General features: G+C 32.1%; 1 protein-coding gene across 1 annotated transcript in view; it reads right to left on the bottom strand.

Annotated features, from left to right (window-relative positions):
• The window catches only part of LOC137078211 (collagen alpha-1(XXIV) chain-like), a 247343-nt gene that overhangs the window by 57267 nt on the left and 173220 nt on the right, over window positions 1–16856 (bottom strand). The window contains exons 30-35 of the mRNA XM_067445327.1: window positions 16647–16691; window positions 15001–15045; window positions 9671–9724; window positions 8655–8708; window positions 5427–5480; window positions 462–515 (exon numbers count right to left, since the gene is read on the bottom strand). Coding sequence (XP_067301428.1) covers window positions 462–515; window positions 5427–5480; window positions 8655–8708; window positions 9671–9724; window positions 15001–15045; window positions 16647–16691 — 306 coding nt within the window. The remainder of the gene's footprint in view (window positions 1–461; window positions 516–5426; window positions 5481–8654; window positions 8709–9670; window positions 9725–15000; window positions 15046–16646; window positions 16692–16856) is intronic.

Raw genomic sequence — 16856 nt, 5'->3', positions numbered from 1 at the left:
TGGTATTCATTCCTCAATGCTGAAATGGGCTTATTTGCTTTTCCTAGCCATTAGAGCCCTTTTTATTTGTGTGAGCAAATCAACATATCTGATTGCGGTTTAAGCGAGATCACGATAAATATCTGACAGATTGAATAACATCAGAATTTTTTCCACAAGGCAGTAATGAGATTTATGATTTATTTCTTTTGAATTTGGGGTGAACTACGAGCCGTATAAACTCACGACAGGTTTCAGGAGATTCATGTCATTTTATCCAATAACAAACACAGAGAATTGCTTGAATAATTGAGTAACTAGAGACAAAGACGTCCAGTGTGTGCGAGCGAGAGGATGGCCCGAGGGTCCGTCTGTCAGATTATTGACACTGTTTGGCTCACGTCAGTTCAAGCAATAAAAATAGACTGATGGATCATGTTCGCTTGGACTTTTTTGGAGTCGGTGTGGGGTTTTGGACTCACTCTGATGCCCAGTTGGCCCAGTTCACCCTCTTCTCCGACAGGCCCCATTTCACCCTGGAAAAAGACAGAAAAAGACACTCTAGATCTCACTTTGAGTCCACTGCGTTTCACTGCACACAGCAGCGCATTCAGAAGAGTCTAGACAATACAGCATTGGTTATTTTGGGGTAAATATTGTCCTATATATTCACTATATTAACCTATATATTTATTATATTAGCCTATATATTCATCATATTAGCCTATATATTCATTATGTTAGCCTATATATTTATTATATTAGCCTATATAGTCATTATGTTAACCTATATATTTATTATATTAGCCTATATATTCACTATATTAGCCTATATATTCATTATGTTAGCCTATATATTCACTATATTAGCCTATATATTCACTATATTAGCCTATATATTCACTATATTAGCCTATATATTCATTATATTAGCCTATATATTCACTATATTAGCCTATATATTCATTATGTTAGCCTATATATTCATTATGTTAGCCTATATATTCATTATGTTAGCCTATATATTCATTATGTTAGCCTATATATTTATTATATTAGCCTATATAGTCATTATGTTAGCCTATATATTTATTATATTAACCTATATATTCATTATATTAGCCTATATATTCATTATATTAGCCTATATATTCATTATATTAGCCTATATATTCATTATATTAACCTATATATTTATTATATTAGCCTATATATTCATTATGTTAGCCTATATAGTCATTATGTTAGCCTATATATTTATTATATTAGCCTATATAGTAATTATGTTAGCCTATATATTCACTATATTAGCCTATATAGTCATTATGTTAGCCTATATATTTATTATATTAGCCTATATATTCATTATGTTAGCCTATATATTCATTATATTAGCCTATATATTCACTATATTAGCCTATATATTTATTATATTAGCCTATATATTCATTATATTAGCCTATATATTCACTATATTAGCCTATATAGTCATTATGTTAGCCTATATATTTATTATATTAGCCTATATATTCATTATGTTAGCCATATATTCATTATATTAGCCTATATATTCATTATGTTAGCCTATATATTTATTATATTAGCCTATATATTCATTATGTTATCCTATATATTTATTATATTAGCCTATATATTCATTATATTAGCCTATATATTCATTATGTTAGCCTATATATTTATTATATTAACCTATATATTCAATATGTTAGCTTATATATTCATTATATTAGCCTATATATTCATTATGTTAGCCTATATATTCATTATATTACCCTATATATTCATTATATTACCCTATATATTCATTATGTTAGCCTATATATTCATTATATTAGCCTATATAGTCATTATGCTAGCCTATATATTCACTATATTAGCCTATATATTCATTATGTTAGCCTATATATTCTTAATGTTAGCCTATATATTCATTATATTAGCCTATATATTCACTATATTAGCCAATATATTCATTATATTAGCCTATATATTCATTATGTTATCCTATATATTTATTATATTAGCCTATATATTCATTATATTAGCCTATATATTCATTATGTTAGCCTATATATTTATTATATTAACCTATATATTCAATATGTTAGCCTATATATTCATTATATTAGCCTATATATTCATTATGTTAGCCTATATATTCATTATATTACCCTATATATTCATTATATTACCCTATATATTCATTATGTTAGCCTATATATTCATTATATTAGCCTATATAGTCATTATGTTAGCCTATATATTCACTATATTAGCCTATATATTCATTATGTTAGCCTATATATTCTTAATGTTAGCCTATATATTCATTATATTAGCCTATATATTCACTATATTAGCCAATATATTCATTATGTTAGCCTATATATTCATTATGTTAGCCTATATATTCATTATGTTAGCCTATATAGTCATTTTGTTAGCCTATATATTTATTATATTAGCCTATATAGTCATTATATTAGCCTATATATTCATTATGTTAGCCTATATAGTCATTATGTTAGCCTGTATATTTATTATATTAGCCTATATAGTCATTATGTTAGCCTATATATTTATTATATTAACCTATATATTCATTATGTTAGCCTATATATTTATTATATTAGCCTATATAGTCATTATATTAGCCTATATATTCATTATGTTAGCCTATATATTCATTATATTAGCCTATATATTCATTAAATTAGCCTATATAGCCATTATGTTAGCCTATATATTTTTTATATTAGCCTATATATTCATTATATTAGCCTATATATTCATCATATTAGCCTATATATTCACTATATTAGCCAATATATTAATTATGTTAGCCTATATATTCATTATGTTAGCCTATATAGTCATTTTGTTAGCCTATATATTTATTATATTAGCCGATATAGTCATTATGTTAGCCTATATATTTATTATATTAGCCTATATATTCATTATGTTAGCCTATATATTTATTATGTTAGCCTATATATTCATTATATTAGCCTATATATTCATTTTGTTAGCCTATATATTTACTATATTAGCCTATATATGCATTATGTTAGCCTATATATTCATTATATTAGCCTATATATTCATTTTGTTAGCCTATATGTTCATTATGTTAGCCTATATATTCATTATATTAGCCTATATATTCATTTTATTAGCCTATATGTTCATTATGTTAGCCTATATATTCATTATATTAGCCTATATATTCATTTTATTAGCCTATATGTTCATTATGTTAGCCTATATACAGGGAGTGCAGAATTATTAGGCAAATTAGTATTTTGACCACATCATCCACGTTATGCATGTTGTCTTACTCCAAGCTGTATAGCCTGGAAAGCCTACTACCAATTAAGCATATTAGGTGATGTGCATCTCTGTAATGAGAAGGGGTGTGGTCTAATGACATCAACACCCTATATCAGGTGTGCATAATTATTAGGCAACTTCCTTTCCTTTTTTTTTTTTTTTTTTTTTTTTATTGACATACAGACATACAAACCACAATAGTGCAGTAATTGACAATCGAGTAATTACATAATTCTAGAAGTGAAATAAAAGTGTGTTAATGTATAAGGTGTGTGTGGGTGAGTGTAGGTGTGGGTGTGTATTCAAAAGCAAAATTACACATTTATTATTTATTATATTATCACTACCACTTATCATCATCATACCATCATCATCATCATTGTAATAATCAGTGTCCCTTTTTTTTTTCCTTTTTTTTTTTTTTTCCTATGTAATATTTATCATTGTCACCACTTTCAATGGGTCAATAAGTTTCACATAGTATAATAATAATATAAGATAATCCTCCCCCCACATCTTTTCAGTCCCTATACTTTTTATTTTATTTTTTATTTTATTTTTATGTTGTGTGTAGTGTCTAAGGTGCATTAAAAGAAGGGGGACATTGTGCGAGTGTCTCAACTTAGGACAGAGATGCTGTCCTAGAGAAACCATTTCTCGCCTGTCCTACCTGGAAACTTCCTTTCCTTTGGCAAAATGGGTCAAAAGAAGGACTTGACAGGCTCAGAAAAGTCAAAAATAGTGAGATATATTGCAGAGGGATGCAGCAGTCTTAAAATAGCCAAGCTTCTGAAGCGTGATCATCGAACAATCAAGCGTTTCATTCAAAATAGTCAACAGGGTCGCAAGAAGCGTGTGGAAAAACCAAGGCGCAAAATAACTGCCCGTGAACTGAGAAAAGTCAAGCGTGCAGCTGCCAAGATGCCACTTGCCACCAGTTTGGCCATATTTCAGAGCTGCAACATCACTGGAGTGCCCAAAAGCACAAGGTGTGCAATACTCAGAGACATGGCCAAGGTAAGAAAGGCAGAAAGTCGACCACCACTGAACAAGACACACAAGCTGAAACGTCAAGACTGGGCCAAGAAATATCTCAAGACTGATTTTTCTAAGGTTTTATGGACTGATGAAATGAGAGTGAGTCTTGATGGGCCAGATGGATGGGCCCGTGGCTGGATTGGTAAAGGGCAGAGAGCTCCAGTCCGACTCAGACGCCAGCAAGGTGGAGGTGGAGTACTGGTTTGGGCTGGTATCATCAAAGATGAGCTTGTGGGGCCTTTTCGGGTTGAGGATGGAGTCAAGCTCAACTCCAAGTCCTACTGCCAGTTTCTGGAAGACACCTTCTTCAAGCAGTGGTACAGGAAGAAGTCTGCATCCTTCAAGAAAAACATGATTTTCATGCAGGACAATGCTCCATCACACGCGTCCAAGTACTCCACAGCGTGGCTGGCAAGAAAGGGTATAAAAGAAGAAAATCTAATGATATGGCCTCCTTGTTCACCTGATCTGAACCCCATTGAGAACCTGTGGTCCATCATCAAATGTGCGATTTACAAGGAGGGAAAACAGTCCACCTCTCTGAACAGTGTCTGGGAGGCTGTGGTTGCTGCTGCACGCAATGTTGATGGTGAACAGATCAAAACACTGACAGAATCCATGGATGGCAGGCTTTTGAGTGGCCTTGCAAAGAAAGGTGGCTATATTGGTCACTGATTTGTTTTTGTTTGGTTTTTGAATGTCAGAAATGTATATTTGTGAATGTTGAGATGTTATATTGGTTTCACTGGTAAAAATAAATAATTGAAATGGGTATAAATTTGTTTTTTGTTAAGTTGCCTAATAATTATGCACAGTAATAGTCACCTGCACACACAGATATCCCCCTAAAATAGCTAAAACTAAAAACTAAAACTTCCAAAAATATTCAGCTTTGATATTAATGAGTTTTTTGTGTTCATTGAGAACATGGTTGTTGTTCAATAATAAAATTAATCCTCAAAAATACAACTTGCCTAATAATTCTGCACTCCCTGTATTTATTATGTTAGCATATACACTGTTTCCTTTAAGAGTTTTGGGCCTGCCCGTCTCACCTTGAGTCCAGGTTCACCCGTGGGCCCCTGCTCTCCTTCAGGTCCTGGAGGCCCCTAAGCATGCACAAAACAGGGAAAAATCAAGGGTCAGAATTGCACACGTGCGCTTATATTTCAGATCCAAAACACAAAAATAAAGGTCAATTAAATACCCTGTGACATAATTCATTCACAAAATCATAATTAAATTGTGCTATTTTTATTTTATTGTGCTTTCAAATTTTGATGTATGTAATACATCAAAAAATTTAATAACTTTGTTGAAATTAAACCCATGTTGCTATAGTATCCTAAATGTGTGTATATTTTGTTTTAAAATTGTTATTTTATTAAATTAAAAAAGACAAAATAAGTTTTTCTACATATAATGCACTGCAAAAAATAATTTTCTTACTTAGTATTTTTGTCTTGTCTCCAGTCCAAATATCTAATAATTCTTGCATTAAGAAGCATTTACTAGATGAGTAAAAAATTACTTGAAAAATTCTTGTTTTGAGGAAAAATAACTTAGAATAAGATAAATAATCTTGTTTTCTTTTTGAATTAAGATTATTTTTCGTACCCCATTATTGTGCTTATTTTAATTCCCCCCAAAACAAGACAATAATTTTTACTTATCTAGTAAATGCTTCGTAATGCAGGAATTTTTTAAAAGTTTGGACAAAATACTAAGTAAGAAAAGCCTTTTTTAACAGTGAAGCCATACAGACGGCGTGCGTTGTGTGTTATTTCCGAGTTCGCCAGTGAAGATCCTTTACTAATACCTAATAACTTTCTAGTTGTTTTTATATGCTATTGCTAAGATAAAACAAAGCTTTACCTTTGACATGTCAACAAGAAAGAGAGAGGTTTTATGGGATTGTTTCCGATTCGTGTGATCCACACATTTTCAATAAATCCAGAGCGTTGTAAAGTCCAAAAGTCAAAATGTATTTAAAAAATATCTAATAATTTGCAGAATTCACATATATATGCATATTTGTTGGCATTTATACTTTCAAAAATAAAAATTTTACTGCGGTGAAAAACTTTGTTCTCCCGCTTACCACACACAAAGCGAGAGACGCACACTCCAAAAAAATATCGTGATTTTAACGGTAAAAGACTGTAAAAATGCTGGTTAACAGAAAGTTTCTGCAGTATATACGGTGAAGAACTGTAATAGATCTAACCGTACATTTAATGTAATTTTACCGTAAAATACCGTTACAGTTTTTGGAAGTGAAAAAGAACAAGTCGCTGTGTAATTTACAGTGAAAACCCGTAAATTAACATTCCCAGAATTCCCTGCACTTCTGAAATACAATTTTAACAGTTTAACAGAAATAAGTTTTTTTTTTTTTTTTTTTACCGTAGACGTAATTATTAAAATGTAAACCTTTAAATTATACTGTTTGTAAAATAGACTAAGTGCTGTGCCATAAAACCTAAAAATGTGCTACCACATTGCAAAAAATGCTCTTCTTATTTAGTATTTTTTTCTTGTTTCTAGTCCAAACATCTAAAAATCTTAAATCAAGAGGCATTTACTAGATAAGAAAAATTACATAAGATATTTTCGCTTGTTTTCTGGGGAAAAATATCCAAATGAAGTGAGTTTCTGCTTAAAACAGGCAAAATGATCTGCCAATGGGGTGAGAAAAATAATCTTATTTTTTTTGTCTGGGACGAAAACAAGAAACAAGATTTCAATCAGAAATAAGATTATTTTTCTCACCCCATTGGCAGATCATTTTGCCTGTTTTAAGCAAAAACTCACTTCATTTTGATTTGATTTTCAACAAAACAAGAAAAATAACGTTTTTACTTATATAGTAAATGCATCTTGATTTAAGAATTTTTAGATATTTAGACTAGAAACAAGACAAAATGACTGAGTAAGAAGAGCCTTTTTTTTGCAGTGCATATTTTTTATGGTAAAGTTTTACCATAAATTTTACTGGGATTTTTTTTACAGTATACCTTTGGGGGAGCAAACTAGTAACTCTTACACAATTCTATATTATAAAATAAGATCGTAATACGTAGACCAACCTGCATCCGTTTGGTGCTCGGTGCTCCATTCATGTTATTCGATTTTATTCAAATTGAGGATTTTGACACTTTTTATGGTGATGCAGTCATAAAATATGATGATAGACATATAAAGCTTAATTCTGAAACCTCAACAGAAGCTTTGAATGTAAATATGACATGACAAAATGACATTCTGACAGTTCGTTATAGACTGCACCGAAAGATCACTATGGCCATTCTAGTAGTTATAAGGATCAAAACAAGAAAACACCACCAATTTGTCTGATCACTTAAAACGGCACAACAAAGCTCTTTACGACGAATACAAAGCAGGGCTCGACATTAACGCTTGTCTGCTTGTCCGTGACAAGTGGATTTTTTGAAGGGATAAGTGAAAGAGAATTTTACTTGCCCGACGAACAAGAGCCTGATTAAAACAAAACAAAACTACCGAATCACCAAAATGCAAGAATTTTTGTGCATTAATTTAGAGTAAGTGGGGCTCGATAGTGGATAATAATCGATAATGAACTGATGATACTAACGTCGCGCTGTTGACGCTCGTGCAGCCTCTCGAGGAGAAATTACAACACTTGAGCGTTTTCCTGAATACCATCACGACTGAAAATAACACTGATTTCATATGACAGCTCCATAAACGTCTAATTAACATTCACTTAGTCACTTAACGTTACATTTTAGAAGCAATATTTAGTGTTTTTATTCTATTTCAGCAGTGAAAATCGTTCACAGCAGACCCGTAACGCGTCTCACTCACAGCAACAAGTGTGTTACTGAACGATTCAGTGTTTGAATGAATCGTTTGAATGAACGACTCAGTGACTCACTCATTAAGACGGTCACCTGCTGCCACCTACTGGAGGTTTAGTTTCATGTTTACACATACTTTCCAACATTTCTGTTTGTCTCTTGTAATGAAGCTTGCTTATTAGTGAAATTATTAATATCACGGAATGGTAATTATTGACTTTAGCCTGGATTGATGGCTCTCAATATCGCAATATATATCGTTGGGGGAAAAAATATCGCAATGTAATTTGTTTCCAATATCTTGCAGCCCTAAACGGTAATATGTAACTCCGCACAGTCTGACTGTACTGTATTTTCCCTTATTTAATTCACACTTTTTCCTACATAATTAGATGCAGGAGAACCTTGTTATCCACTTCAATAAGTTTTTTCAGGAAATACCTCGTGACCTTGCTCTCCATCTGGTCCCGCGTCCCCCGGAGGGCCTCTGGACCCCTAAACAATCAAACCATACAGTAACATTAAAATAAATTGTGCAAAATGAAATCATGCACAATTCCCCCCCAAAAACATACAAGTTTCCCATAAACAGTCTTGTTTTGGTGATATGAATTTGATGAACAATTGATTATGGGAATTTATGTAAATTGACATCCAAAAACATGTCACATATCAGAAACATGTCTAAAAAACAGATCAGTGTAAAAACTAAAACGCTGGAATAAAATAAAATGAAAAACTTAAACATAAGTTTAAATACTAAAATTAGTAAAACTGAAATGGAAATGAATTAAAGCTAGATAGAATTATAAAAAACGAATACTAAAAATACAAAAGCACTATTAAATATTACTAAAACTTTAAATAAAATGAAAACTAAAAATGTCTAAAAGCTAATTCAGAATATATACTATAATAGTATATGATTCAAATTTTAATTTTTATTGAGATGTATAGATAATTGAAATCTTAAATGTATAATCTTTCCATTAATGTATGGTTTGTTAGGACGATATTTGGTTGAGATACAACTTACTGTAAAATCTGGAATCTGAGGGTACAAAAAATCTAAATATTGAGAAAATCTCCTTTAAATTTGTCCAAATGAAGTCCTCAGCAATGCATATTACTACTAATTAATACATTTATGATATATTTACGGTAGGAAATTGACTAGATGTCTTCAGGGAACATGATCTTAATATCCTAGTGATTTTTGGCATAAAAGAAAAATTGATAATTTTGACCCTTATAATGTATTGTTGGCTATCACCACAGATATACCCGTGAGATTATGACTGGTCACAGGGTCACATATATAATAGTAAATAACACTAAACCAGAAAATGCTGCAATTGAGTCTTTTTAATTATCTTCTATATAAACATGCCCCGTTTTATGCAAATGAGGCTAGTTTGAGATGCAAACATTTGGATTTGTGTTTGTGTAATACTCACAGGTTCACCTGAAGGACCTTTTTCACCTGCGCTACCCGGCGGACCTGCTTTACCCTGGAAAACACACACACACACACACACACACACACACACACACACACACACACACACACACACACACACACACACACACACACACACACACACACACGCACACGCACACGCACACGCACACGCGCACACACGCACACACACACACACACACACACACACACACACACACACACACACAAATACACATAAACACACACACACACACACCTTATTTTTGATTCGTAGACTTAACTTTACACTTTAAATAATGTACTGATTATACATTATTCAGTTTTGACAACATTGTCGTCTGTACGTAAAAAATACACAGGAAAACCTTTTACCTGCAATAATTTGTTCCCTTTGTTTTCCTAAATCAAGGCCACGTTGTGATTATTCCATCCCTAGTTTTCCTAAATTGAGACTAAGTTGTGATAATTGTTCCCTCTTTTCCTAAATCGAGGCCACGTTGGGATTATTCCATTCCTAGTTTTCCTAAATCGAGGCCAAGTTGTGATAATACGTTCCCTCTTTTCCTAAATCGAGGCCAAGTTGTGATTATTCGTTCCCTCTTTTCCTAAATCAATGCCAAGTTGTGATAATTCATTCCCTAGTTTTCTTAAATCAAGGCCAAGTTGTGATTATTCGTTCCCTCTTTTCCTAAATCGAGGCCAAGTTGTGATAATTCATTTCCTTAGTTTTCCTAAATTGAGGCCAAGTTGTGATTATTCCTTCCCTAGTTTTCTTAAATCAAGGCCAAGTTGTGATTATTCGTTCCCTCTTTTCCTAAATCGAGGCCAAGTTGTGATAATTCATTTCCTTAGTTTTCCTAAATTGAGGCCAAGTTGTGATTATTCCTTCCCTAGTTTTCTTAAATCAAGGCCACGTTGTGATTATTCGTTCCCTAGTTTTCCTAAATCGAGACCACGTTGTGTTTTTACCATCCCTGGTTTTCCTAAATCGAGGCCAAGTTGTGATAATTGTTCCCTCTTTTCCTAAATCGAGGCCACGTTGTGATTATTCCATTCCTAGTTTTCCTAAATCGAGGCCAAGTTGTGATAATACGTTCCCTCGTTTTCCTAAATCAAGGCCAAGCTGTGATAATTTGTTCCCTTTGTTTTCCTAAATCGAGACCATGTTGTGATTATTTATTTCCTAGTTTTCCTAAATGGAGGCCACATTGTGATTATTCATTTTCTAGTTTTCCTAAATCGAGGCTAAGTTGTGATTATTCGTTTCCTTAGTTTTCCTAAATTGAGGCCAAGTTGTGATTATTCCTTCCCTAGTTTTCCTAAATCGAGACCACGTTGTGTTTTTACCATCCCTGGTTTTCCTAAATCGAGGCCAAGTTGTGATAATTGTTCCCTCTTTTCCTAAATCGAGGCCAAGTTGTGATAATTTGTTCCCTCATTTTCCCTTAATCAATGCCAAGTTGTGATAATTTGTTCCCTTTGTTTTCCTAAATCGAGGCCAAGTTGTGATTATTTATTTCCTAGTTTTCTTAAATCAAGGCCAAGTTGTGATTATTCGTTCCCTAGTTTTCCTAAATCGAGACCACGTTGTGATTATTCATTTCCTATTTTTCCTAAATCGAGACCAAGTTGTGATTATTTATTTCCTAGTTTTCCTAAATCGAGGCTACGTTGTGATAATTCGTTCCCTAGTTTTCCTAAATTGAGGCTACGTTGTGATAATTTGTTCCCTAGTTTTCTTAAATCGAGGCCATGTTGTGATAATTCGTTCCCTAGTTTTCCTAAATCGAGGCCATGTTGTGATAATTTGTTCCCTAGTTTTCCTAAATCGAGGCCATGTTGTGATTATTCGTTCCCTAGTTTTCCTAAATCGAGGCCATGTTGTGATAATTCGTTCCCTAGTTTTCCTAAATCGAGGCCATGTTGTGATAATTCGTTCCCTAGTTTTCTTAAATCGAGGCCATGTTGTGATAATTCGTTCCCCAGTTTCCCTAAATTGAGGCCACGTTGTGATAATTCATCCCTAGTTTTCTTAAATCGAGACCAAGTTGTGATTATTCCATTCCTAGTTTTCCTAAAACGAGACCACGATGTGATAATCTGTTCCCTAGTTTTCCTAAATAGAGGCCATGTTGTGATTATTTATTTCCTAGTTTTCCTAAATCGAGACCATGTTGTGATTATTTATTTCCTAGTTTTCCTAAATCGAGGCCAAGTTGTGATTATTCATTTCCTAGTTTTCCTAAATCGAGACCACGTTGTGATTATTCATTTCCTAGTTTTCCTAAATCGAGACCACGTTGTGATTATTTGTTCCGTAGTTTTCCTAAATCGAGGCGATGTTGTGATTTTTTGTTTTCCATAGTTTTTCTAAATCGAGGCCAAGTTGTGATTATTTTTTCCGTTGTTTTCCTAAATCGAGGCCAAGTTGTGATTATTCATTTCCTAGTTTTCCTAAATAGAGGCCAAGTTGTGATTATTCATTTTCTAGTTTTCCTAAAACGAGACCATGTTGTGATAATTCGTTCCCTAGTTTTCCTAAATCGAGGCTACGTTGTGATAATTCGTTCCCTAGTTTTCCTAAATTGAGGCCAAGTTGTGATTAATAATTTCCTAGTTTTCCTAAATCGAGGCCACGTTGTGATTATTTGTTCAGTAGTTTTCCTTAATCGAGGCCAAGTTGTGATTAATAATTTCCTAGTTTTCCTAATTTGAGGCTAAGTTGTGATTATTCATTTCCCAGTTTTCCTAAATCGAGGCCAAGTTGTGATAATTCGTTCCCTAGTTTTCCTAAATCGAGGCTACGTTGTGATAATTCGTTCCCTAGTTTTCCTAAATTGAGGCCATGTTGTGATAATTTGTTCCCTAGTTTTCTTAAATCGAGGCCATGTTGTGATAATTCGTTCCCTAGTTTTCCTAAATTGAGGCCATGTTGTGATAATTCATTCCCTAGTTTTCCGAAATCGAGGCCACGTGATAATTCGTTCCCTAGTTTTCCTAAATTGAGGCCAAGTTGTGATATTTTGTTTCCTTCGTTTTCCTAAATCGAGGCCATGTTGTGATAATTCGTTCCCTAGTTTTCCTAAATCGAGGCCATGTTGTGATAATTCATTCCCTAGTTTTCCGAAATCGAGGCCACGTGATAATTCGTTCCCTAGTTTTCCTAATTTGAGGCCAAGTTGTGATTATTCATTTCCTAGTTTTCCTAAAACGAGGTCACGTTGTGATTATTCGTTCCCTAGTTTTCCTAAATTGAGGCTACGTTGTGATAATTTGTTCCCTAGTTTTCCTAAATCGAGGCCATGTTGTGATAATTCGTTCCCTAGTTGTCCTAAATCGAGGCCATGTTGTGATAATTCGTTCCCTAGTTTTCCTAAATTGAGGCCATGTTGTGATAATTCGTTCCCTAGTTTTCTTAAATCGAGGCCATGTTGTGATAATTTGTTCCCTAGTTTTCCTAAATTGAGGCCATGTTGTGATAATTTGTTCCCTAGTTCTCCTAAATCGAGGCCACGTTGTGATTATTCGTTCCCTAGTTTTCCTAAATTGAGGCTAAAATGTGATAATTAGTTCCCTAGTTTTCCTAAATTGAGGCTAAAATGTGATAATTAGTTCCCTAGTTTTCCTAAATTGAGGCTAAAATGTGATAATTAGTTCCCTAGTTTTCCTAAATCGAGGCCACGTTGTGACTATTCATTCCCTTGTCTTCCTAAATCGAGGTTCTGGGAACAAACTGTTCATTTGTGGTGACGGTATACATATTTATTTTCCCGCATGTCTTGTGGAGGGCCAGTTTTGTAATAACAAAGGAAAAAGGTAATTTGAGGTTTATATTTGTTAATTTAAAGTTACATTTATGTGTTGACTCGGTTGCAAAACATTTGTTTCTTAACAGAAGCGCTTGCAGGGAATGATAAGTTAGTGTTTGTTTCTATGATGGAAACGTAACCATGAGCTGTAATCCAGCAGGGACCGTTAATCCACAGCCTTTCTTCTCTTATTCTCAATCACTATCAGTCCAGATGCAGACGCTTTGGGCTTAACATCCACCTGTCTAATCAAACTCTTTCCTGGAAGAGCTGCTTTAACAAAGATCAACATCACCCCATTCATCACAAGTCACACATGTGCTTTCATCTGCCAGAAGTCATATCTCCATATGTGAGCACTTTACATGCTTCAGGCCCAGAATGCACTGCCATAAACAAATGTTATTATAATGAAATGTGTGTCGTGTGCTTTGTATGATTCATTTCCAAAACAGTGACTTTTAATGATTATGAGAGAGACAGTCTGTCTGTAGGTTCACTAGAGGGCGCTGTGAGCTCACGAAAGGCTGTGTGAACTTTAAACGCTTCACAAACACTTTACACACACTTCACACATCCTGCTTTACTAGAGAAGGAAACACACGGATCTGACAAAGCTCTTGAGGAGATTTCGCTTCATCATCACTTTTTGGTATTAAAAAGCATTTCTTTAAAAAAAAAAAATTGTGACCAAAACAAGAATTCTATGTACTTTTGAGTATTAAAATAAAATTGAATAATTTAATTAAACAAAAATAATAGTATATTGGCAACAGTTTACTTTTTTCTATGATAATTTTAAATAATTTTTATAATATTTTTATTTATTTATTTAAATAAAAAAAATAAAAAGTGTTTTTTCCAGCATATTTTACAATTTTAATATGAAAGTACTTTTAAACATTAAAAGAAAATAATTTTATTTTTGGCAACAATTTACTATTTTAATGTGATTATATTCATACTTTTGAGTATTAAACAAATAATAGAATTTATTTAAACAAACATTTAAGTATTTTGACAGCATTTTTTTTTATTTTAATGTGATTATTTTCATACTTTTGATCATTGAACTGAATAATTTAAAAAAATAGTATCATAGTAACATATTTTACTATTTTAGTACGATATTTTAATAGTTTTGAGAATTGAAAGAAAATGCTATTTATTAAAAAAATAATAGTATTTTGGCAACATCATTTACTATTTTAATACGACAATAATAATATTTTTAAGTATTAAAAGAAAATAATAAAATTTATTTAAACAAACATTTTTGTATTTTGGCAACGTGTTTTATTATTTTAATATTATTGAGTATCTACATTTTTTTTAAAGTATTTATTTGAATAAAAATAATAGTATTTTGGCAACACTTTAATGTTTCAATATGACTATTTTCATATTTTTGAGTATTAAACAAAATAAAAGTATTAATTTAAAGAAAATATTTTTATTTTGCCAACATATTTTAAAATGGTTATTTGAGTATTAAAAAAACATTTTATTTACTTACAGCCGGTCCTGCTCCTCCTCTCTTCCCTGGAAGTCCAGCTTTACCCTACACACACACACACACACGCACACGCACACACACATTAACATTAACCGCCAGTCTCCTATATCAGACCAGAGTTATGGATCTGAGGCTTTTTATTATTTACTAATGACTGATGGATTCATGTCTCTCTGATCTCTCAGCTGTATGTGGTTTATATATTTAGTATTATTTGTACTTTTGGGGATAAAGTTGCAGAAAAACCACTCCAGAAGTTTTCTAAATCTTCAAAAACTCCTCTTGCATATGACTTTAAACAGGTTTTATGGTCCAAAAAGGGTTAAATCAATGTCTCTATTCACTCACAAAATGGGTAGATTTGTGTTATCTGCATATTTTTTTTAATTTCAGTTTTGTTATTTTAATATATCAAGTTAAACTGAATGAAAATACTGTTGCCTTAGTAACTAACAGAAATGAAATAAGTTTAAGTTTAAATATATACATACATATATATATATATATATATATATATATATATATATATATATGTTAATATTACTTTTTATTTGTTAACACTTTACTACACTTTACGGAAATGAAATAAGTTTAAGTTTATATATATATTATTACTTATATATTACTTGTTAATATTACTTTTTATTTGTTAACACTTTACAATAAGGTTCATTAGTTAACATAAACTAATAATGAACTGCACCTATAAAGCATTTATGAATGTTAATTTCAATGTATACTAATATTCTATGCACTGTGAACTAACATGAACAAACCATACATTTTTATTAACTAACGTTATCAAAGATAAACAAATACAGTAAAAAAAATGTGCGGCTCATGGTTAGTTCATGTTAGTTAAAAAATGAATGTTAACTAATGAAACCTGTTGTAAATTGTTACATTTTATTAATAAATTAGTTATTTTGTTGTGTGCTTTAATAATAATAATAATAATAATAATAATAATAATAATAATAATAATAATAATAATAATAATAATAACAACATTTATCTTAAATGAAACTATTTTAGAAAGTACTATTTCAGAAAGTACTGAAGTACTGGTAATTCAGAAAATTACCAGTACATTTTCATTTATTTATTTTTTTACAGTGTAGTTTGTAGTCATCATAATTAGCTTTATATGAAAAAGTATCATATTTGAGACTTTATGTCGTCAATCAGAAGTGCTACACTATAAAAAAAAAAAAAATGCTGGTAATTTTCTGCCTGTACATTATCCAGTAATTTTACGGAAATTTCCGTTAACCCTTAAAACACAAACTAATGCAATGTGTAATTCAAAATACAGGTAAAACACCTGTAAAAAAAAAACTATCCGTAAAATTCCTTCATATTTATACAGTACATTGTGCCCTATATTTACGGATTTTTTCTTTTTTTTTTTACAGTGCAGTACATTTTCCATTTTCATTGTTATTTCTGAGTGATGACATACAGTCTCAAACATGACGATCCTTCATATAAAGCTTATTATGATGACTACAGACTAGCACAAACTCTCAAAAACACATAATTAACTGAGGTATGAATAGTTTTTCCCACTTGAGGACGTCCTTAAATTAATATTTATTGTCTCATTTATCGCACTTGCTCTCTAAACTAAACACAAAGGTGCTTACGATGAATCCCGGATCTCCGTTCTTCCCTGCGGATCCCTTTTCACCCTGTAAGGAAAAAGCAGTGAAGTTATCAAGCCTGTGTGACGTGGATCATCATCCAGGAGCTTTCTAATGCTAATCAATGGAATTGCTCCAGGATTTGCGATGGTGTTTAAGGCCCCAGTGAAACTATCTAAAGTCTGCAGTTTTCGTTAAAATATTAATGTCTGT

Source organism: Pseudorasbora parva, chromosome 6 (genome assembly GCF_024679245.1).
Source record: "Pseudorasbora parva isolate DD20220531a chromosome 6, ASM2467924v1, whole genome shotgun sequence".
NCBI lineage: Eukaryota > Metazoa > Chordata > Actinopteri > Cypriniformes > Gobionidae > Pseudorasbora > Pseudorasbora parva.
The sequence above is the reverse complement of the archived record's forward strand: the minus strand, read 5'-3'. Positions and strand labels throughout refer to the sequence as shown.